The sequence below is a fragment of the Ustilago hordei genome (genome assembly GCF_900519145.1).
Source record: "Ustilago hordei strain Uho2 genome assembly, contig: UHO2_contig_04, whole genome shotgun sequence".
Classification (NCBI taxonomy): domain Eukaryota; kingdom Fungi; phylum Basidiomycota; class Ustilaginomycetes; order Ustilaginales; family Ustilaginaceae; genus Ustilago; species Ustilago hordei.
Window position 1 is genome coordinate 669,007 of NW_024545261.1, and position 22,320 is coordinate 691,326.

General features: G+C 51.1%; 9 protein-coding genes across 9 annotated transcripts; 4 read left to right on the forward strand and 5 right to left on the reverse strand.

Moving 5' to 3' along the window:
* Window positions 1-150: 150 nt before the first annotated feature.
* On the forward strand, window positions 151-2,756 carry UHO2_02562 (uncharacterized protein; the record flags this gene model as incomplete). Its single annotated transcript, XM_041555350.1, has 4 exons — window positions 151-208; window positions 403-1,260; window positions 1,354-1,661; window positions 1,752-2,756. 4 exons carry the CDS (start codon window positions 151-153, stop codon window positions 2,754-2,756), a joined length of 2,229 nt encoding a protein of 742 aa, XP_041411284.1.
* Window positions 2,757-4,971: 2,215 nt separating this feature from the next.
* On the reverse strand, window positions 4,972-6,216 carry UHO2_02563 (putative acetyl-CoA C-acyltransferase precursor; the record flags this gene model as incomplete). The annotated part of the gene is made up of 1 exon (XM_041555351.1): window positions 4,972-6,216. The coding sequence occupies one exon, from the start codon at window positions 6,214-6,216 to the stop codon at window positions 4,972-4,974; it is 1,245 nt and encodes a 414-aa protein (XP_041411285.1).
* A 451-nt stretch (window positions 6,217-6,667) lies between these two features.
* On the reverse strand, window positions 6,668-9,853 carry UHO2_02564 (uncharacterized protein; the record flags this gene model as incomplete). The annotated part of the gene is made up of 2 exons (XM_041555352.1): window positions 6,668-6,724; window positions 6,893-9,853. 2 exons carry the CDS (start codon window positions 9,851-9,853, stop codon window positions 6,668-6,670), a joined length of 3,018 nt encoding a protein of 1,005 aa, XP_041411286.1.
* Window positions 9,854-10,207: 354 nt separating this feature from the next.
* On the reverse strand, window positions 10,208-11,203 carry UHO2_02565 (uncharacterized protein; the record flags this gene model as incomplete). Its single annotated transcript, XM_041555353.1, has 1 exon — window positions 10,208-11,203. The coding sequence occupies one exon, from the start codon at window positions 11,201-11,203 to the stop codon at window positions 10,208-10,210; it is 996 nt and encodes a 331-aa protein (XP_041411287.1).
* Window positions 11,204-12,365: 1,162 nt separating this feature from the next.
* Window positions 12,366-13,692, forward strand: UHO2_02566 (uncharacterized protein; the record flags this gene model as incomplete). The annotated part of the gene is made up of 2 exons (XM_041555354.1): window positions 12,366-12,485; window positions 12,538-13,692. 2 exons carry the CDS (start codon window positions 12,366-12,368, stop codon window positions 13,690-13,692), a joined length of 1,275 nt encoding a protein of 424 aa, XP_041411288.1.
* A 91-nt stretch (window positions 13,693-13,783) lies between these two features.
* On the reverse strand, window positions 13,784-15,976 carry UHO2_02567 (uncharacterized protein; the record flags this gene model as incomplete). The annotated part of the gene is made up of 1 exon (XM_041555355.1): window positions 13,784-15,976. One exon carries the CDS (start codon window positions 15,974-15,976, stop codon window positions 13,784-13,786), a length of 2,193 nt encoding a protein of 730 aa, XP_041411289.1.
* Window positions 15,977-16,582: 606 nt separating this feature from the next.
* UHO2_02568 (uncharacterized protein) lies at window positions 16,583-17,221 on the forward strand (the record flags this gene model as incomplete). Its single annotated transcript, XM_041555356.1, has 1 exon — window positions 16,583-17,221. The coding sequence occupies one exon, from the start codon at window positions 16,583-16,585 to the stop codon at window positions 17,219-17,221; it is 639 nt and encodes a 212-aa protein (XP_041411290.1).
* Window positions 17,222-17,868: 647 nt separating this feature from the next.
* Window positions 17,869-19,392, forward strand: UHO2_02569 (uncharacterized protein; the record flags this gene model as incomplete). The annotated part of the gene is made up of 1 exon (XM_041555357.1): window positions 17,869-19,392. One exon carries the CDS (start codon window positions 17,869-17,871, stop codon window positions 19,390-19,392), a length of 1,524 nt encoding a protein of 507 aa, XP_041411291.1.
* Window positions 19,393-19,586: 194 nt separating this feature from the next.
* Window positions 19,587-21,587, reverse strand: UHO2_02570 (uncharacterized protein; the record flags this gene model as incomplete). Its single annotated transcript, XM_041555358.1, has 1 exon — window positions 19,587-21,587. One exon carries the CDS (start codon window positions 21,585-21,587, stop codon window positions 19,587-19,589), a length of 2,001 nt encoding a protein of 666 aa, XP_041411292.1.
* Between the last annotated feature and the right edge of the window lie 733 nt (window positions 21,588-22,320).

The window sequence follows — 22,320 nt, forward strand, 5'->3', positions numbered from 1 at the left end:
CCATAAAGCAGAATGATGGTACCCAAGTGCAATTCAGGAGGAACAGGAGACAAGGCTGCTTCGAAGTGTGAGGACAAGCACTGGTCTTGGAGCTGGAGGAGACTCACAATGATGTCCCAGAGGACAATAAGAACACAGGAAGACAAAACAATGTCCCAGAGGACAATAGGAACACAGGAGATCAGGACAGCTACCTCTGGCATGAGAGGTTTGGACACCTGGGACAAGATAAGACAAGGCAGATCCAGGCACACTACCTTGGTACTGATGAGAGGATGGAGCATGAGTTGAAGCATTGCAATGCATGAAGTCAAGGGAAACAGACCTGAGCATGGATGAGCCAATCAGAGTCGAAAAGAGCAGGGGCACCACTAGAGCTAGTACACATAGATTTGATAACAGATTTCAAGGGCCATGCCAACTACCACTGTGCACTAGTTGCTGTGGATGACTTCTCCTCCCTGATCTATGTGGAACCACTCTGCACTAAGGGTGCCACACTCATGGTGCTGAGAAGGTGGATCACCAGGATGGAACAAACAATGGACAGGAAACTCAAAACACTCCACAGTGACAATGGAGGAGAGTGGTGCAGTTTGGGAGCTGAAGACTGGCAAACTCAGGAGGGTTTCAAGTGGCAAAAGAGCATCCCGGGGATCAGTATCCAAAATGGATGGGCAGAGAGAGTGATCAGATCAGTCCAAGAAAAGATGTGCTCGATGCTCATTGGTCAAGCTTGCCCCAGAGAGTTATGGCCATATGCAATCACAGCAGTGGCACACATGATGAACCTCACCCCATCAGCCACCAAGACCATTCCTCATGAGGCCTTTTATGGAACCACCATGCACAAGCTGGCCCAACAGCTGCGAGTCTTCAGATGCTTAGCATGGGTCCATGTTCAACAGAAGGACCAGCAAGGCAAGTACAGGGCTAGAGCAAAGCCAGCCATCATGATTGGGTATGATGACAAGCACAAAGCATGGAAGTTTTGCAACCCAGACCAGCCCATGTCAATCCAATGGAGCAACTCAGCAATGTTCCATGAGGACAAAGGATGGAGTGATCACCAACAGGAGGCATTCAAGCCCATGGCAACTGCAGAAGTTGAGGAGGAGGGTGTCATGCCAACCACAGTGGAGGAGGAAACCAGATCAGAGGCCATGGTGGAGGATCTCCTACCAGCTATAGACAGCACAGTAGGCACCACCAACACAGCAGTACTGAACCTGGACCCAACCCTTGGAGAGGCAATGAACAGTGAGGACACCCAGCTCTGGAAGGAGGCAATATGAAAGGAGCTGGAAGGACTTGAGGCAATGGGGACTTGGGAGGTGGTGCACCAACTGCCAGGAGTACCACTTGTGGACTCTAAGGTTGTACTTTGGCTGAAGCTTGATGCTGATGGCATGCCTGTCAAGCACAAGGTGCAACTGGTTGCAAGGGGCTTCACACAGAGAGAGGGGATTGACTACCAAGAAACCTTCTCTCCAGTAGCACCCCTTGGAGTGATCAGAGCCATCTTAGCACTAGCAGTGCAGAACAACTGGGAGGTGCATGCTCTGGACATCACTATGGCTTACTTGAACTCCATGTTAAAGGAAGCAATCTACATGAAGCCACTGGAAGGATCAGGAGTAGCTCCCGGCCAGGTGTACAAGGTAGTCAAGGGTTTATATGGCCTAAAGCAGTCCAGGCAAGAATGGAACCAGGAGTTCAACAGGTCTTTGTGACACATGGGATTCTTCCAGGTAGAGTGTGCTCCCTGCATCTACACCAAGGGACAGGGTGAAGATATGGCCATTGTGGTCATCTATGTCAATGATACATTGGTCATAGCACCACGACTGGAAACAGTCCTAAAGGTTAAGAAGCAGATTGGCCAGAGATGGAAGATGGAAGATAGTGGTGAGGTCTCTCACTTCCTTGGCATCAAAATCAGTCGAGACTGTGCAATGCACACCATGACAATTGGTCAGTCAGGGTACATCAACCAAGTGCTGGCAAAGCACCTGGACAAACATACAAAGCTGACCATGGTCCCAATGCAGAGCATACTGGAGGGAACCCTTGTCACAAGTGCAAAGCAACAGAAGGAGTATCCGGTGATTGTTGGCAAGCTGCTCTGGGTTGCCAACAGCACCTGGCCTGACCTTAGCCTCACCATGGGCATTCTCGCTAGACACATGCACAAACCATCACAGGAGCATTATCAGGCAGCACAATGGGCCTTATGCTACCTCGAAAGCACAAAGGAGGTTGGATTGGTTTATAGGGCAAATGAGTTGCAAGAGCCACTGGTCACGCACAGTGATGCAAACTGGGCGAGCAATGCCACCATACAGAGAAGGAGTACATCAGGGTCAGTGGCATTAGTGTATGGGAACCCAGTAGCCTGGAAGTCAGCAATGCAAAAATGTGTATCATTGTCTGCCATTGAGGCGGAGTTCATTGCAGCCACAGAAGCAACACGTGAGGTGCTCTTCCTCAAGCAGCTGCTATGCTCAATTGGCATTGCCACAGGCACCCCAATGGTCTACTCAGACAACACTGGTTGCATACAGGTTAGTAAAGATCCAGCACAGCATTGGAAGCTTAAGCACATTGACACCAAGTATCACTTTGTCCATAACAATGTCCAAGAGGGAAGGGTGCAGATCAAGTATGTGGACACCACAAGAAACTTGGCAGATGTACTCACAAAGCCCATTGGGAGACAAGCAATGCAGCAAGCAAGATCTGGGCTACACCTGTAAATACTGGCAGCAGCATACAGAATGGGGTCCCCAAGCTATGCAACAGTATTGAAGAACAGAGGTCACACCTTGAAACAACAGCATAATGAACAGGGTACATATGCTGTTGAGGGGGGGAGTTGAAGTAGATAAAAGCTGCACAAAGCATAGAGACTGTGGAGAAAGTGTTTACAGCCAAGAAAAAGGCTTGTGCAAAAGGGGCTCAGCAGTGCATGCATGCATGTGTTCCAAGCATGCATGAGTGGGGAAAACTTGAAGATACTTGACTTGCATTTGTACTTAGAACTATCATCATCAACAAAAACGCTTCAACTGACCGAAGGGCGGGAGCCAAGATCTTGCAGGCGGGCCAAACAGAAGTCTGGGAGCGAAAGAGCCTTACTCAAAATCGTGCAAGAAGGTGAATTTCCTTTTCTCTCTCTCTCTTCCTTTGCGTTGAGTAGGCGTCGGTTCTAACGGCGGATTTGCAGTGAAAGAGCAGGAGAAAGGTTGGATGGCCTTTTCGAACTCGGTCTCGTGACACGATTTATTTATTTTTTCTCTTTTTTTTTTTTTCCTTTTTTTTCTTTTTCTTTTCTCTCCGGAAATCGGGACAATATGGTTTTCCTCTCAAGGTACTCAATGCAACGACCCGATACTTAGTATGCTCGATCTTTCGTTCCAGGCTTAACCTCATTGGGCTGTTACATGGCAGCGAGGATGAAGCTTGTCGACCAGCTTTATCTTTGAGCAAGGAGAGTGTGAAAGGAGGAAAATTTCGTCTGAGTTTTATGCATGCAGATTGGTGCCTCTTTTGCCGCGCTTTCCCTCACCTGGTTTGCTCATCTGACTGTCATCCGGAGAGATAGCAAGACCGGAACAGGTTCTTCCTACTGTGTCGTGTGCGTATGGGTTCTGCAGGTGCCAGTTCCAAACAATGCTTTGGTCGTCCTCATCATCCTCAGGAGACCATGTTCAGCTTGAGAAGGGGTCTTTCCGAGCTTTTTGAAGCAACGTTCTTTTCGAACGGAAGGGAAATTCTTGCAAAGAGGGGTAATCGGCAGTGGATACCACCACCAATGCGTATCACAACGCCTACGCACCTTGCTTCTCCATCTCATGACAGTGAACCTGCACGCACCATGGCAGACCCTACTACAGTAGCATTTGCGCAGTACATAGATAGTCAATCAGAATGGCACCTGGGGTAAGAGATAGCATTGCAGAGCGGGGGAGGAACGACTTGCATCAACTCACGGCGATGTCCGAGCACCTCTCATGGCCTTCATCTCTTCCGAGCATCCTTCGTGCAACCTAACAGAGTTTGCCCGCCAAACAAACACCATCTACGGCTGCTCGGAAGACATCTCAACTCGGCTACCACCACCATCCTTTGCATCTGTTGAAACACCATTACCCCTTCCAATCGCAATCCCACATGGCGCCCCGCACTTCCTCTCGCACTCTTCCTCTGTCACTCTTCCTCTCGCACTCCGCACTTAATTGCCAGTTGATAACAAGATCTGGGTGTCGTTGTTGACGTCCCGTGATCGCGCTTCACGCTATCTGTAACCAAGATGATTGCTTGGCCCCGCACAACACCCCCTCTCTTCTCGGGCTTCTCCGAATCTTCCCCGCTCGGTCCTTCCCTTCTCCTTCCCTTCCGTTCCTTCTTCGTTTCCGCTGTGTTAACCATCCCTACCCGTGTACCGATTTGTCCGAGTTTGCTGCTTTGTGACCTTGCAGACCGACTGTCACTTCACCCTGCCCATCTGTTTCGGCATCAATCCTTCCTATCGTCAACCGCCTCCAGCGGATTGCTGGTTCCGGATAAGAGTATCTTTCAGCAGCCGTCCTCCTTGCTCTTCTTCTCGGCATGAGATTTCCATCGCAGCCATCCATAGATGACTTTGAAGGTCTACATCACACCCAGACTACGGATCCTCGGAGTTCTGCACAAGCGACATCCCATGTGATAAGGAACAGACACGATTGAAACAGGTACGATGTAGGATGCCTATGGTACACGACAAGTAAAATGTAGTAAAGGGTGCTACGGCAAGCATGTTGAGTTGTTGACATCCACGCTCTCCGCATACGGCAAACACATCGACGCCAGGAGCCGGACTATCTTACTGATCGCCGATCCTTACACAATCTCCATCCGATCAAGCCTAGGATCGGGAACCGCTATCGCTTGAGTATACCGGACATACCGCACTACAATGCCTCGCACCTACTCAGCAATGATCAACGAAGCCTTACCATATCCAGTACCACAGCAAAGCGTAGCGACTCCCACCTGCTGACCCGTTCTCCTCAATTCAGCCAACAAACTTGTCACCAACCTTCCACCCGATGCACCCAGTGGGTGACCCAGCGCAATAGCTCCACCCTTAGGGTTCACTTTTGCTGCATCCAACTTGAGCGTATCCATCACCATCAACGACTGAGAAGCAAATGCCTCGTTCAACTCCCACAGATCCACATCATCCGTCTTGAGCTGGAAACGCTGCAAAAGCTTGGGCACAGCCTCTGCAGGTCCGATGCCCATCACATCTGGCTTAACACCCTTAGTTGCTGTACCAACCCATCGACCCAGAATCTCCATACCGGCCGCTTCAGCCACATCTCGTCTTGCCATAGTGAGAGCAACAGCTCCGTCACTCACTTGGGAAGAGTTTCCGGCTGTGCTCCTACCGTCCGATCGGAAGACCGGTTTCAGTTTACCAAGAGATTCAGCGGTCGTACCTGGTCGAATCCCCTCATCTTTACTAATGAGCTTCTTGCCCTCTTTGCCTGTTTCGGGATCGATCCATCGTACTTCGATAGGTTCGATTTCTGAGCCTAGTCGACCATCTTGCTGTGCAGCTTCCGCTTTACGGTGCGAATCAGCAGCGAATTGATCTTGACGTTCACGACTGATGTTCCACTTATCGGCAACCCTCTCCGACGTCTCACCCATTGGTAAGATGCAATCTCTCGCATCAACCGAATCGGACTCCTTGAGGATAGGACTGAGATCAACAGGGATAGCACGAGATCCGTAATTGCGAGTCATCGATTCGACACCTGCTGCGATACCGCATTGAATCTCGCCAGCTCGAATAGCGTTGGCGATATCAGTGATGCTCTGTAGAGAACTAGCACATTGACGGTTAACAGTCTTGTAGGCAGAAGTGATAGGCATGCCGGCGTGCAAAGCTGCCATGCGACCCGATTTTGCGCCGCCGAGCTCCATGAGGACCGTGCCGGTGCAGATGTCTTCGATGATGTCCTTGTCTACGCCGCGCGATTCGAGTCGTTCGCGAGTACGTTGAAGGACGTGAGCGAGGAGTTCTTCCGGGTACGCATCTTTGAAGCCTTTCTTCATCCGGGCGATGGGTGTGCGGAGAGCGGTGGTGAAGACTACATCGTCGGCTCGCTTTTGGAGGAAGCTTTGAAGGCCTCGTCGCACGGCATGGGTGCTACGGAATGCCATTTTGAAGTTCGAGCCTTGAGGAAGGTGTTGTGATGATGAGAGCGAAGGAAAGGTCTCCTATGTACCGCCTAAATTTTGGCAAGTCTTGTATCGTGGTGATAGTAGTAAGCTGTCAAGCTGTGTACCGCTTGCTTGAGAAACTATGATTGTGTTTGAAGAAGGAAGGTAAGATCAAGTGTTGGACCCGACCTGACCCGTACTTGACACAGCCCGAGCTAATGGCGTTGCTGCTGCTGTCCGTCACCTCGCTCAAGTCCGAACGTTCTTCCAACTCTGCCAACTGTGGGGAACAAAAAAAAATCTCCACTCCCTCGCCGCAACGCTTTCCGTCAATTCCGTTGACACAACTTTCTTCCGCCCGCGGTTTCATTCCAAAGTTGAAAATCGGGCTCGCCATTATCGGGGCTTGATTTTCAGGGTCGCAATTTCGACTTTCAATTGAAGATAACAATTAATATACGGCGTTATCGGGGTCACGATCAGACTCCCTTTGCCACAGCCGTATGTTCTATGTAATGCTTAGTTTTCATAGTGTGAGACTAAATGACAAACACATATATATACTCCATTCACCGCTCTGATCCCATCCGAGGCAGGGTGTGTTCCTTCATTTGTACCCCTGTGTTGCTATGATACCGGGTGCCACTGTGCTGTCACTATGACAACAATTGCGTACCTCATTGTGCTCCTCGCTTATGTGAGCCTCCCGTATCTCAATGTCTCGGCCGTAACACGTGCACCTTGCTTGAGATGCTGACGCATCTTCAACTCCCCCCTTCGGCGGGATCTCCAGTCCTATCATCCTAGCCAATCGTGAGGTGTTAAGGCCCTGTAAGGGTTTTGTCAAGACATCTGCAACGTTGTTTGCCGTTCCGACATATTTGATCTCCACATCGCCCTCTTGTACGTGATCGCGTACGAAATGATACCGTGTGTCGATATGCTTTAACTTCCAATGTTTGGCTGGGTCTTTACTCACCTGTATGCACCCCTGGCTGTCTGTGTATAGTACGGGCCAAACGCCCGTGGCCTCCAAATCCCGGAGCAAATATGAGAAGAATAAGGTTTCTCGTACCGCTTCGGAAGCGGCGACAAACTCTGCTTCGACTGCCGACAGTGCCACACACTTCTGAACGTGTGATTTCCAACTCACCGGACATCCATACACATATGTTATCGACCCTGAGGTACTTCTTCGTCCATTTGTGGGGTCGGATGCCCAGTTTGCGTCGGTATACGTCGTTACCGGTGTACCCGAGTGCTCGTTTGTCTCTCCTCCTAGGTGCAACTGATATTCGTTCGTTTGGTTCAGGTACTTTACCACGTGGACAGCTGCCTTCCATGCACTGTCGATCGGGATCGACATATATCGCGCCAATACGCCGACGGCAAAGGCAATATCTGGTCGGGCTGTGTTGGAGACCCATAATAGTTGGCCGACCAATTCTTGATACCTCTTTGCTCGCTTAGGTTCACATCGCTCGCCTCCGGCGGTGTTCGCTACACTCAGCATGGGTATCCAGGATTTCTCGTTTGCTCCTCCTAACCATTTGTTCACCATTTCCTTGATGTATGCCGTTAGACTCAGGGATATCCTCCTCCGTCTTCTATCACGTATAATCTTGATACCCAGAAATTCTTTGATCCTTCCATTGTCTTGCGTCTCCCATTTGTCCATGATCTCCCGCTTTGCGCGGTCTACTTCCTCACGACTGGGTGATGTTATCAGCATGTCATCCACGTATGCTGTGATGATCGTGATCTTGTCGCCTGTCCCTCTTGAGTATAGGCATGGAGCGCTCGGCATGCAATGAAATCCGATCGTCCGGAGGTGTGAGTCTAACTCAATGTTCCATTCTCGGCCCGACTGTTTCAAACTGTACAGTCCTTTCACTACCTTCAACACCTTTCCGGGTGGTATTTCGATTCCTACTGGGGGCTTGAGGTATACATCATGGTGTATAGTGGAGTTCAGGTACGCTTGCTTTACGTCAATAGAATCCATTTCCCAATCTCGTACTGCTGCGACCGCGAACACCCCTCGAATGGATTGGATAGGTGCTACTGGTGCGAAGACCTCTGTATAGTCGATGCCCTCGCGTTGAGTGAAACCTCGTGCCATGAGCCGGGCTTTGAACTTTGTCGGCACGAGGTTTGCATCGGTTTTGATCTTGAGTACCCAACGTGTGTCGACGGTGTTTGCACCCTTTGGAAGGTCGACTATCTCCCATGTGCCCATCGCCTCTAATCCATCCAGCTCCTTTCGCATGGCCTCCTCCCAGTGCTTTCTGTCCTCTCCATTCATTGCTTCATGTATGGTTGGGTCCAGGTTCTTTCTCCGTTCCGGTCGCGTCGCTACGAGTCCATAGAATTCGCTGTCAATTTGAGTTTCGGCGATTGGTCCTTGTTCCATCACCTCTGCTATTCCTTCGCGTAATCTTTCTTCCGAGTCTGACTCCATATCCATGTATTCTCGTAGTGGCTCTTCATCTGTTTCGTCGAATATGTTTTCTTTGTTATATCCTAGATCTTCGAGATTTTCTTCTGTCATCGTCATTGGGGGTGCCTTTGTATCAACCGGTCGCCACTCTGTTCTGTCTGACCAGCACTTTGATTCCATGAATTTTGCTGAATTGCTCCAGAAGATGTTCGGATTGTAGTCCGGGCTGTAGAAAAGCCAGCCCTTCCTCTCTAGACTGTACCCTAAGAAAATGGATGCGACGGCTCGCTGGTCCAGTTTCTTGTTGTCCCGTTTAACTTTGGGTATGTTTACCCATGCCAGACAACCAAACACTCGTAGGAGATTTAAAGCTCGTTCCGGCGACTTACCAAACATCGCTTGGTAAGGGAATTCATTATCAACGCTCGGAGTGAGGTTTATTTTGAACGCTGCAGCTCTGATCGCGTATGGCCAGAACTTCTTCGGTAGTCTCCTCTGCATTAGCAACGTTCTCATCTTCTCTCCAAGGGTCCTGTTCATTCTCTCTACCCGTCCATTTTGTTTGCTGTTGTACCCTACGGTGGTTTGCCACTCTATGCCCTTTTCTAGCGACCATTCTAATGCATCATTGCTTTTCCATTCTGTTCCTTGATCGGATCGGATCGCCTTTAGCTTCCGATCCGTCTGTGTCTCCAGGAACGAAACAATTCTTTTAAGTTGCATAAAGGCATGACTCTTTCGTGTCAATGGCTGTGCATACACATACTTGCTATGATCGTCGACCAGCACCAACGTGCATGTGTACTCCGTCACGTGGGACAAGTCTATTATTAGATCGACGTGGATAAGATCCAGGGGCCCTACGGCTCTCTCGCCGCTACCTTTCCCCATCCGAGCGCTTGTGCTCTTGGATCGTACGCACTGCTCACATGTCAGGGCGGTGTTTGGATCCAATTTCATGTTATGCTTATCCTTTAATTTGTTTGTGATCGCCTTCGCTTTGTCTCTTCCTGGGTGCCCGAGACGCTCATGCCATAGTTGTTGCTTTGAAACTTTCGGCTCATTCTTAATATGCTCGAACTCCTCATCAACACCTTCAAACAATGGTGCTGATGTGGCCATCGCGCTTTCTTGCCATGTGTCGCCTCGGAACTCCAGAAGTCCTCGCTCGCGATTCTTTGCAATCTTAAGTGTCATGCCGTTTGTTAAGAAAATTTGGCCGCCGGTTGTGTCCAGTATCACTCGTGCTCCCTCATCCGTTAATGAATTTGTTGACAGAAGGTTAACATTAAGGTGCTTTACATACAATACATTTTGCAGAGAGATTTCCCCGTAATCTGTTGATATGCTCGCATCTCCTATAGCTGCCGCTTCCAAGACCTCGCTTCCGGCGGTAATTATCCGCTTTCGGCAAGTTCTCGGGTGAATGAGCATGCTGTAGTCTTTCACCATATGATAACTCGCCCCCGAGTCCAAGATCCAATGAGCTGTTTCTTTTGGGTTCGAGGGGTCCTGCCATTTCATTGGGAGGGTGAGGGAGCACCACGCTTCCTATTTGGGTTCAGCGAGGGGAGAGTCCTTGGGAATGGTAACCAAGGCGTCGCATTGGCTGATACCATGTCCCGGTCGCTTGCAGATCCAGCATCGGATTCGGCGTGGTTTGCTTGCGTTCCTCGGGCTCGCGTGGCTGTTGTCGGCTTCGGCTTCGGTCTCTCCGGCCCGTTCATTTTGATCGTCGTTGCCGGCGGTTCTAGCGCTGGCTTGTCGGGGGTCGATCCTTTGCGCGGGGACACTCTCGACAGCAGTCTGCCGGATGCTTAATGCGGTGGCAAGGGCGTTGAAGTCGATTTGATGGACGGTGGCAACCGTCTCCTTGTACACCGGGTGCCGGATCGTGCATTTCTGCAGGGCCGAGAACAATGTATCATCGGCGAATGGTTTTCCGAGGAGACTGCTTTCAGTTTGTATGGAACGGATCTCTTGAATTAGCTTTCTGGCATCCGAGTGAAACATCTTTGCATCGTTGAGTTGCGAGATAAGCGCAAGTCTGTGGGACGTCTTGGTGGCTTCATTCGTGAGACCGTTTTCGATCTTTCTCCATACTTGGTTGAAAGTAAGGTACTCCTTGATTACATCTAGAACGAGGTAGTTTATATTGTGTTCTCCGGTAGTATCGATTGTTCCACGCAGGGCGTTAATTAAAGCATCGTCAAGGGAGCGGCTCCATTTCGGGTGTTTCTTGTCGTACGTTCCCTCAAGATGTTTCATCGCATGAGGCACGGATCGGAGGAAAGATTTCACGTGAGCGCTCCAGCTATGGTAGTTTCGTGACGTGAGCTTTGGCACGGGTTCAAGGAGCTTTGCTAGGGTGCGAAAGTTATATCGCTTGTCGCCATCATCGAAGTCGGAGTCCGAATCGGTGTCTCCGTCGGCTTCATCGTTGATGGCCTCCGGCTCGTTCTCGCTCGTGGCATTATTGTCGACTCGAACCTGGGTGTTCTTGCCTTTTCTGCTTCCTTTAGTCCTCGTTTCGGTGTCTTCTACCATGGTTGTCGGCGAGTTTTCGGTTAGCTCGGTGATAGCTTCTTCAGACTCTTAATCAATTGAAGATAACAATTAATATACGGCGTTATCGGGGTCACGATCAGACTCCCTTTGCCACAGCCGTATGTTCTATGTAATGCTTAGTTTTCATAGTGTGAGACTAAATGACAAACACATATATATACTCCATTCACCGCTCTGATCCCATCCGAGGCAGGGTGTGTTCCTTCATTTGTACCCCTGTGTTGCTATGATACCGGGTGCCACTGTGCTGTCACTATGACAACAATTGCGTACCTCATTGTGCTCCTCGCTTATGTGAGCCTCCCGTATCTCAATGTCTCGGCCGTAACACGTGCACCTTGCTTGAGATGCCGACGCATCTTCAACTCTTTCTTTTTGGAGCCGTAAATCAGTTGTCGAGCAGTGCTTGACATGTTGCGTCCTATGGTCCTTCTCGTCATTGTCGACACTTCATGCTGGTGGCATAAGGTCTAGACATGGACTCTATGCTAATGCAGGAACTTTTCGGGGAGCCTACGCTGATTTCGAACTCTACCTTTACCAAAGCTGAGGCGGTGAATGTGGCGAAAGGAGTCAAGATTAGCAGGCTCACGAGGGTACTGTAGGGAGTTGCCGCCCACGTGTGAGGTTGTTGAAGTACCTTCCTTGGTTCGGCCCTGCTACTGAGTCTTCTCAAACCCTGGAACGTCCTGATTGGGGTGCCGAAAAGGGCTGTGCCTGAACCGTGAGGGTTGCGAGGTATAAGACAAGCTGCTTTCGTAAATCCCGTGCTTGCAAGGTTCTTTCCGTATCTCCTCCAGTCTCCTCCTCCCGCCCTTCCACCAGCACCGACGTTGAGGCTCTGCCTCACGCAGCACCACAGCTGAAAGCTCGCAGGCCGAGTCGTGTACCCTCGGATCTTCCTGTCTCTCTTTCAAGATAGGCCCGGATCCCTAACAAGGTGTCTCGTGTTTGATACACGCGACCACACCAACCCCCCAAGGCAAGCAGACTGCTGGACAGTTCGGTGAGTATCACGTTTTGCTGCATCTACATAACGGCTCGATCTTGATCACTACTCCCCTCACCTCTCACCTCTCTTCCTTCCAGCACAAAGAACGTTCCTATAACCTTCTCGTTCATCGAGGAAGTTCTAATCAAGATGACCCAAACTCGAACCTGGAACGCTTCCCTACCCTGCCTGCTCGTAGCTATAGCACTCAGCGGCTTCATCCTTCAAAGCGTCAAAGCGGGGGTACTTCCACGTATGACATCCTTTAAGGTAGCAGATGCCGACACAGGCCTATCGGCATCACCAACACCACTTCCCGTAGTTGCAACATACACGCTCTACTTTGGCAAGAATCGTCGAAACCTTCGATGGGCTTACAGGGCGAAAAGCTCGTCAGTTGGCCATGATTCTTTCGAATCAAACGAGCGTCGTTGCCAACGCATCGAAGAGCGAAACTATTCTATCGAACCTTGCTGAAGCATATCCTTCCAACAACATCACGAGCGGGCAAAAATCTCAGCAATCAACAAATGCTAAGCAAATCGCAGCAATACCCACTCAAATCCCCACAAACACTACCACCGCCGCTACTCCGCGCAAATACATCATCTCCTCCGGCCGCTCAAACATCACCCTCCTCTTCGACACTCCCGAATATGGTCCTTCGCAAGTACGTCGCGATCTTCACCTGATCCGAAAATGGGCTTACGACCTGTCACAGCTCTCCACCCTTGCGCTTCTAGAAGAAACAGTAGCAGCGATTATGTCTGCTTCTGCACGATACTTCCCCGAGCTCTCTACTCGGGATGCAGCACGAGTGATCATGGCAGACATAAAAGCGGAGTCGGATTTCGACCACGATGCGGTCTCCGGTGGCCGTCTCGATTCGGGATCGAGTTGGGGGTTGATGCAAGTGTCTCCCTTTGGTTCGGGAGAGTTGAAGTTGTTTCAACAACATGCTACCGTCACCAAAAACACTTATTCTTGGAGCACAGAGTACAACCTCACTACCGCCCCAACCTCGTTCAGGGCTGGACCACTGCTGGATTGGGATACAGGCAAAACTCTCGATCTTAAGAATCTGACAAATGAAGATCTATTCAGACCCTGGGTAAATATTCACGTCGCAACATGGATACAGTGCAATCTAGCCCGAACGTCGAGTCAAGACCCTTATACTTGGCCTCAGGTCTATGCGAAATACAATGCAGCTCGCAACACCAAAACCGGCTGGGCTGCGGTAGAACAAGCCCTAGTGGGGGCAAAGTTGCCTCGAACCTTTCAAACGGGTCTGGGAAGCTGGGTTGCAGGTCCAGCAGTCGACGGATATGGCAGCTATACTCAGAAGGGAGACGATGTTAGTTCGCCTTACTTGAAAAATATCGCTGCTGGGTTAAGCGTGTTGTATGAGACTGACATACCACCTAGCTGGCTGAATACACTCACTCTTCACGGGGGACTTGTTGACTTTCACTAACACCCCCCTCCAAATCGATAGACAGATATGTGTTGATTGATAGAAATGCAAATAGAAATACAACCTCCTTCCCCTCCAATTCGCCACACTACTAGCGGAAAAGACTTGCGATCTTATCCTCGACTTCCTGTTCCGTCATTCTGATATGTTTACTCGGATTCTTTGTGAAATCGCTCGCCTTATGTTTACCCAAAAATCTTCCATACATGGGGCAAACCAACCTCGTCACATCTCTCCTCAACCTTTCCTTCAACTCCACATCCTCCCTGCTTACCGGATAGGCTCTGTGTAACCTCTCCAGATCATCCAACGCTTCGTAGAACTTAGCAAACCGATCTTTCACCTGATTCTTCTCCGACCCAGACCCAACCCCAATAAGCTTCGACGTCGCATGCCTATGATAGTGCTGGTTAGCATTCAGCGGCTGGTCCTCCATCAGCGGTGCAACCACAGGAGACCATGCGTCGAGATACGCTGTGTTAGCTTGTCGAAAAGCTGTATTCAACAAATCTTCACCCATCTCTCCAAGATGAAGGGAGACGATCGAAGCAGGCTTCTCATCTTCCCCTGCGCCAAGCCAGGAGGGGAGAGGAGCAGAGAGCGTTCGACGAAGATGTCCGGTGTTGTTAAGAAGGAACACCGATGCGGTGGAAGGTTGACGGATGGCTCGAGAACGTGCTTCGAGCGAGGTAAGGATTACTGCGACTACATCGTTCAGGTAGTCGCCAACAATGGTTTGCTTGCTGGGATGGTTGTCCAACCCGAGTGAGAGAACGGGAGCTACACCGCTGGACATCATCCAGTTGCCATTACCGAGTGTTTGGAGGAGGGGGGAAACAACATCGCTGTATTCGGTGATCTGGCGGATGAACTGCAAACCGAGATAGGTGATCTCGTTGACGGATGTGCTGGGTACTTCGGCAGCTTTGCGTGCCGGAATGGCCTTCACGTCCTCGATGAATCGAGGGAAAATGCCGATCGCGATGTTCTTCAGCTTGCTGTAGATCTCGAGTAGTTCAGCAGCAGGTGCGAAACCGGCGTTTAGGTCGAGATCGGCCTTGTCGATAGGTGTACTGCTGTACAAAGGTGCGTCTGGCGAGTCTTCCATCGATCGGATGAGAACGTCCCACCTTCCGGTCAAGATGACTCCAGATAAGGCACCAATAAGGTCGAGTAGGAAAGAGGCGTGTGTGACCAAATGCCGGCGAACGTGTGACTTTATCGTGCTGAGTGACTCTATTAAGCCATTGATTGCTGTTGCTGCGAGCTGGGAGAACGTAGACGCTAGCAGCAACGTCTCCTTATCCACCTCTGCTGACGATATTAGCCCTTGCAAAATGCGGTACTCGTTATCAAGCATGCCGTAGTACGCCTCAAACAGCTCAACAGCGCCAGCTTCACCTCGACGATAGCTGGAAGAGTGATCTTCGTCATCATGGTTATTGACCATGACCATTCCGGCTCCACTAGCTCCAGTCCCGATCTTTTCGAGTGCATACTGCTGCAACCTTGACGCAAGCGGAATTAGGCATTGCGCGAGATAGTTGCTTCTCACGCTAGCATACGTTGCAAAAGCAGCCGAAAGTGGACTGTACCCTGTGCGTGGATGACGTGGTAGCGTCGAATGATAATTGAGGATAGGTATGATCGCGTTGTGTGTTGCCTCCGATAGCACGGGATAGTGTGCGTTGCGACTGTACTCGCTCAGATCGATGACTCCCGAATCTGCGCGGACCCAGTCCGACACGACGTTGGTGAGGTTCCGAGCGCCAAGCTCGATAAGATCGTTCATACGCTTCATGACACCCTCTTGACTCTTTAGGTCGGATTTCTGCAGGTAATTAAGGCCTTTAATGACGCGGTCGATGGTGTCCATATACGGTCGTGTGTCTCTGACATCAGGTGCTTGTTTGAGCAAAGGCTGCTCATCGATGACTACATCGTAGTGACCGAGTGTCTTGTTGAGTGCTGCTAAGGTGAGGTCGATGTTGTCTGACATGCGTGCAAGTTTTTGTGTGCCTTTGTGAATGGGCAAGATGCTGCCTTCGAGCTTGATGAGACGCTTGTCGAAGCCGGAAAGGATGGTGGTCATTCGACTGGTGAGAGTAGCGAGTTTGCGTTGGTTTTGCGAGAGCATTTGAAGCTCTGCAAATGCGACTTCGGTATCATCGTGGATAGCGCCGACACCTAGGCTTGAAAATGTGGATGAAGTCGCTGTTCGATGAGGCAGCTTGCTAGGGTTGATCGAGGAGGAAGCCTTGCTGCTTTGGCCGGGGTAGGACATGTTGTCGACCTTAGCAGCCTGACTGCTCCAGAAGCTTCAATTGCTTGAGGATCCGAGTCAGCTCTTCAAGGTTGAGATGCGCTCATATCTAAGTTGAGTGCCACTGTGTTGCTGTCGCCGTCGTCGTCGTCGTCGTCGTCACACTTTGTGTACGGTCTTGGTTGGTTACGAAGTGACAAGAATGGAAACAGCATCGGTGAATTCGAATTCAGGGTTCGGATGGCGTGTGAGAAATGTGTGTCCGTGCGTATGTCAACTCTTTGAATCTGAGATCGGAATTTCGATCTTGACAGCTGACCCGATCCCGGCTATCCTTTTTTGCGGTGTTGCTCAGCTTTGGCCAGGCAAAAAGGCAGAAAGATCACGTCATCCGCGGCAATTGTTGGAACATCTCGTGTGCCTTGTCAAGTCAGCTCTCAACGTGGAGAAAGGAGCAGCTCAGCAACTGCAGGTTTGGGTGGCACTACAGTACCTTGCCACCTTTACTTGCGTCTAACATCTTTCATCCCAATCACAATCAACACACCCAAGATCCTATCGCCCAACCTGCGTCGCATACTCCTTGCACTAGTCTTTGGGTCTCTCGCAATCATCTATCTCCCGCTCATGAGCAGATTCTTTTCGCTCTTCACCAAATCGTCGCAGCCGCTCATCCAACACCTCGGACCACCGACCATACCCACCGCTCAAGCCGCACAGTCAGCCCTTGCCAACATGTCTGCTAGACAAGAGACTGCCACCGTCGCTTCCGGTTGTTTCTGGGGTACCGAAGACATCTACCGCAAAGCCTACGGCAACGGCAAGGGCCTCCTCGATGCTAAAGTCGGCTTCATTGGTGGAAGCGAATCGAGCAAGAACCCTACCTACGAAGAAGTCTGCACCGGACGAACGGGTCACGCTGAGGCAACACAGATCCAGTACGACCCCTCGAAGGTATCGTACGCCGAGTTGATCGAGTTCTTCTACCGCACGCACGACCCTACGCAGCTCAACCAGCAGGGTAACGATCGAGGCACACAATACCGTTCGGCCATCTTTGCACACGATCAGAACCAGCTCGATACCGCAAAAAAGGTGACGGAGGAGGTGCAGAAGAAACACTTTGATCCCAAGGGAAAGAAGATTGTTACTCAATTGGAGATCAGGAAGGCGGAGGACTTTTTCCCTGCTGATGACTACCACCAACAGTATTTGATTAACAACCCGAATGGCTATCACTGCTCTACACACCGATACTGGTGGTAATCTGATTGCGGCACACGAAAATCTTGTATCACATCTAAAATTGGGAAGATATGTGTAAAGTCATCATCCCGTGGACGATATTGTCGTACGAAAATGGGGAGACCTGATCCTCGGTATGTAAAGCTTTTGACATAGCTTCTCCGAAGTCGTATCAGAAGTCTTGTAGATTGTGGATAGTTGCAAAGGCTTCGTTTGAGCAAGCTATAGAAGCAGCGCAAGATAGTAAGGTGCGGGGCGCGGTGGAGTGTTAGACCGCCTTTGTTTCCCGTGACCCAGATTAATGCGACGCGCCACGATATGCACGTCTAAAAGTGACAGTGCACAGCTGCCGCGCTTCTGCTGCTGAGCCTTTCTATGTCAGTGTGTCTCTCAACCGCTCGACATCAACACCTCCACAGAACCGCCATCTTACACAGCCGCACACGACTTCCTCGCCAACTACCACCATCAACCTCACATCCACGCCGTCCATCTGAGCGACTCGCCCATATCGGCAACACGACCCTTATGGATCTCGAGAGCAGCAATCGTCGCGTCAGCTCCAGTTCGCTGTGCAAAAGGAGAAGACACCAAGGACATATTGCCTCCCCATCCTCACGCACGTCAGTCACAACAACATCACACTTCCGGCAAGGTCCACACCTCAGATGCCTCGATTCGCCGTCCCAGCAGCGCCTAAATGTGCGCGATGCAACACATCCGTCTACCTCGCCGAACAGGTCATCGGTCCTGCTTCCAAGCCATACCACAAGACGTGTCTCACCTGTGTCGTGTGCAACAAACGACTCGATTCCACCCTTCTTGTAGAGCACGATGGTGAACCATACTGCAAGAACTGCCACAAAGAGCACCTGGGCACTGGCAAAGGTGGTTTTGCAAAAGCTGTATCGCTCAGCCCAACTTCGCCCAAATCGCCACGCTCTCCTGCTACCAATCTTACGAATTCGACAAGGAGCCCTATCTCGACTCCATCCAGGACAGGCGCTGCGATGCAGCAGTTCAGCACACCAGAGACTACACTCAGTAGAGGCGGCTACACGGATTCTTCGGCAAGGCGATCACCGAGTCCGACCAAGTTCACGCCAGGTGCGTCGCTGACGGGGAGTGAAGATCAGGTTCCAGGGATTAGTATCCGTTCGCGAGGGATTGGTGTGACTAGTCCTTTGGCGTCGCCTCCGTCGCCAACTAAGGCTTCCTCGCCTTCTGCACGTACTGCAGATATTGTATCGCGTAGTGGAGGGGGCAATAGCTCACCTGTGCCGATCAGGTCTATTGATGAAGCAATTGCTTCTGGTAATGCTGTGCTGAACGATCCTGTCGCTCGTCTACAGGCTGCTGTGAGAGGAATGAGCATCAATAACCCTCCTACTGCATCAAATGAGGATGACAGCTTCGAAGCGACCCCTACAGCACACTCTGCTACAGGCCACACGATCCCATCAGCCGACTACTACGCCACACCTTCTCCTCCACCTGCCTCGACCCGTGATCGTGCCACCACCCCATCATCCTCCTCCAAACCCCAGTACACCCAAGAAACAACCTACGCAGAAGATGGAACTCCCATCACGATCCAAACCTGTCGCATAGCCGCCACAGACACCATCGGCTCCATCCGTTTCACCGGCACGTCCTCCCCCACATCCACCACCGCCCGCCTTCCACCCACCGTCAACACCGCCTCCCCCCTCTCCGCCATCGGCTCCCTCCCCCTTCCTCGCCGCCCAGACCCCAAAACCCTAACCGGTGCATCAGGAACAGCAAAAATCGCCCCGCCACGTACAATCCCTAACCCAGTCACCGAATCTTCATCCACAGACTCTCTCCTCTCCTCACGCCGCAAGTCAGGAATAGACAGAATCGGATTGAGCTCAAGCATAGTCGACGCGAGTGGAGGTACCCCGTTGTGCGCGAGGTGCGGTAAACCGGTTTACTTTGCAGAACAGAAAGCTGCAGCGGGGAGTAAGTGGCACAGAGCTTGTCTGAGGTGCGATGGTTGCAGTACAACTCTGGAGTCTGGGAAGTTGGAGGAAGGGCCGGTGGGTGGAGGAGGGGTAGGATCGGGTGCGCCAAAGGGGGGTGCGAATGTTTGGTGTAGGATCTGTTATGCAAAGTATTTTGGGCCGAAGAATTTGGCTGTTGGGTTGTCACTACCGGAAACGATGCGTTGAGAGGTGTGGTGGGAGAGATGTATAACCAAATGTGATTGTTGTGTCCTCGGGTTCTGCCAGTGTGTCAATGTGTTGTGTGTGATGTGCGATTGGAGAGTGAACAAGCAAACAAGTGGAGAGAAAGGATAGTGCCATATGGGTATATTTCAGTGTCCATCGTCGATGTTACGAGTCAACTCGTTACAGGGTGTTGCTCATCGCAACTCAGCAGGCCATTCATCCCTCCTCCTCTGCACTCCCTCCTCCCCGAATCGAGGATTCATCGGAAACTGCAACCCTTCATTCGGATGCTTTCCGATCGGTAGCACCCACATCCAAACCTTCTCTCCCAAAGTTTGCTCAACATTCGTCCTTGCCGCGCCCTTCCTCTTCCCTCCAACCACTTGCTTATCTTTCCCTGCCTCCTTATCCCTCTCACCTTCCGCACCATAATGTACTTCGTCCGAGTTGGCCAACCACCACCGATTCCCCCCCTTCGTTAGCTTACCCCACTCCTCATCCCAATCCCTAATCATCTTTCTCTTCTGTTTCAACCCTCCCAAAGCCCCCTGCTTGCCTTTCTGCATCCCAAACCATCTATCGACCAACACTCTCTCCCTTCCCTGAACCCTACTGATCCCGACGTGTTCAACAGTTGTCATGTTATGCACCATCAAAAAAACATGCGTACCCAGTAGTGCCCCTGTAAAGATCAAAAAGATCGCGCATATGGGGAAAAGCGAGATGAGAAACCCATCCACTTTCCACTCCCCTGCCGTGTTAAGCGACTGAATCCCACGGCTGAAGAAAACTGCAGTACTAATGAGGGTATAGAGCTCGAGCAAAGTAACCCAAAACACAAAGATAAAAAAGAAGCGTTGGTTATGCGCCCCAACACAGCCTCCTACCCAGGGACAGTGATGGTCCATCTTAAGAACGCACGTTCCGCATCGTCGACAGTGGTGTGCACGAGGAGGTTTGACGCGTCGACAACGATGACAGTACAGAGCGGAGGCGGAAAGAGGAGGTGGATCGTTGGCTGGTCGACGTTTTGGTGGAACCCAGCCATTGGGGCCAACGGGTGCGGGTGCGGTGGGATGGGTGGAGGTTTGCTGGGCTGCTTGTCTGGTAGAGACTGCTGCTGCTGGAAGGGGACCGATTAGGCCAGGTAGTTGAGGATCTTCTTCTGCTGCGACTGCTTCTGCGTCATCGAGAAGAGGAGAGAGGTGAGCTTGGATTTCAGCAGCCGAAGTGTCGGCCACTGTTGCTGGTGCAACGTCTTCCTCATCGATCGTGTTGCGTGAGAAATCGCGGTCAGCAGCAGAGATAGAATTATGTTTTGGCTCTACAGACCCTGGAAGTACACGCATGCTATCTGACGATGCTCTGTTGCCTCCAAATCTTTCCAGATCTGCGCTGAAAGATGGGTATGGCAGCGAAGCGGAAGGTGATGCTGCTGATACAGATCCGGATCCGGAAGCTTGCATAGCTGGGATTGGCATTGGTGCTGTTGCTCCCTGTTGATACTGCTGTGGATGCGCGCCGTCCCATTGTCCATACTGCATCTCCGGAGCGAGCGGAGGATCGGTTTCAGCAACACAATCCTTCACCAACCCTGGTCCCTTGGATATCACCGTCACATAACTCCAAATGGTCATCAACCAAAGCACCACGAACCCAACCAACAACCCTACCCCCTCCTCCCTCCTCCCCAACAGCCTGCCCTGAGGATTCTGTTGTATTAGCCGACTACACAACCTCCATACATACACCAAAAACACCCATGACAGAATCACAAACACCATCGGAATTATCGCTTTCCTCGCGACCCATGGATCTCCTGATTCTCGCCTTTGTGCTTCAACCTGGACCCGATTCTGCTCCATACGCTCGTTGAATCGGACCACATTTGCAGTGCAGTTTTCTATGCTGGCGATGCAACTCTGCATGCATTTTGGCGGCGGGGGGCGGTCAGCGCGTGTTGCCGGTCGACCGGTCGAGGCGGAGGTGTCTGGTATTGTTGGTGCGAGTGGTGGTGCTGGTTGCGGTGTTGCTACAGAAGGATCGGAGTGCTTGCCAGACCAAGCAGTTATCTTTGTGCGTGGTGACGAAGGGTGTCCAGCATCGTTGCTGTTGTCGACGTGAGTGTGGGACGAGGTGGAGAGTGCTGATGCTGTGCGGTCATCGACGTCGGACTGTGTTGGGGTGGTGGTCATTTTTTTGACCTGATTGTCCCTTGTGCACCTGAGACACAAGCCCTGAAGATGATCGGGAAGTGGGAAGATCTAGCGCCTCATCGAGCTGATGGTGAAGACGAGAGTCGAGATGGTTTCTAGGAGGATGGGAAAGAGCTCACGGTCAAGAATGACTGAGCTGTAACGCTGCCAAAAATTACTCCACCCTCTCTCCGCATCATCGTTGCCAAGAAGAGCTGTCGGCCGGCAGCAAATCTCAGCAACAATCAATAATGCCAAATTTTACTATAATTCTCTGTACCTTTTCTTTTCCCTGAAATTCTGCGTTTTGTTATGCTGGTCTGCAGTAATAATTAGGATTGCATTTTCAGAAATTCGAGTTAAAAAGGCAAGCGAATTTCGGTGCGGGGCATTTTAGCGGCAAAATATCGGCCCTGTTTCGCTTATATTGCCGCTTCTGCAACGTCGGCGGCGAGAAGGGAGCCGATACTGTATTGCGTACAACTGATACAGTGCTTGCCGTTGGACCACCATCTATTCCATTCCATCTCATCGCATCGCCGCTCTAGGTTTTGCAACAGCAATCGTCTCGTCTGCTCGAGAAAGCAAAGAGGTGGCTTGGCCGCCGACCGACGCGGCAGACCGCACAGACGCATCCTTGCGCACCCATCTTTTCATCCTACTCTACCACTTTTCAAGCTCGATAGATCAGCATACCCAGCAGCAGCCAGCAGTACTGCTGAAAGACATTATC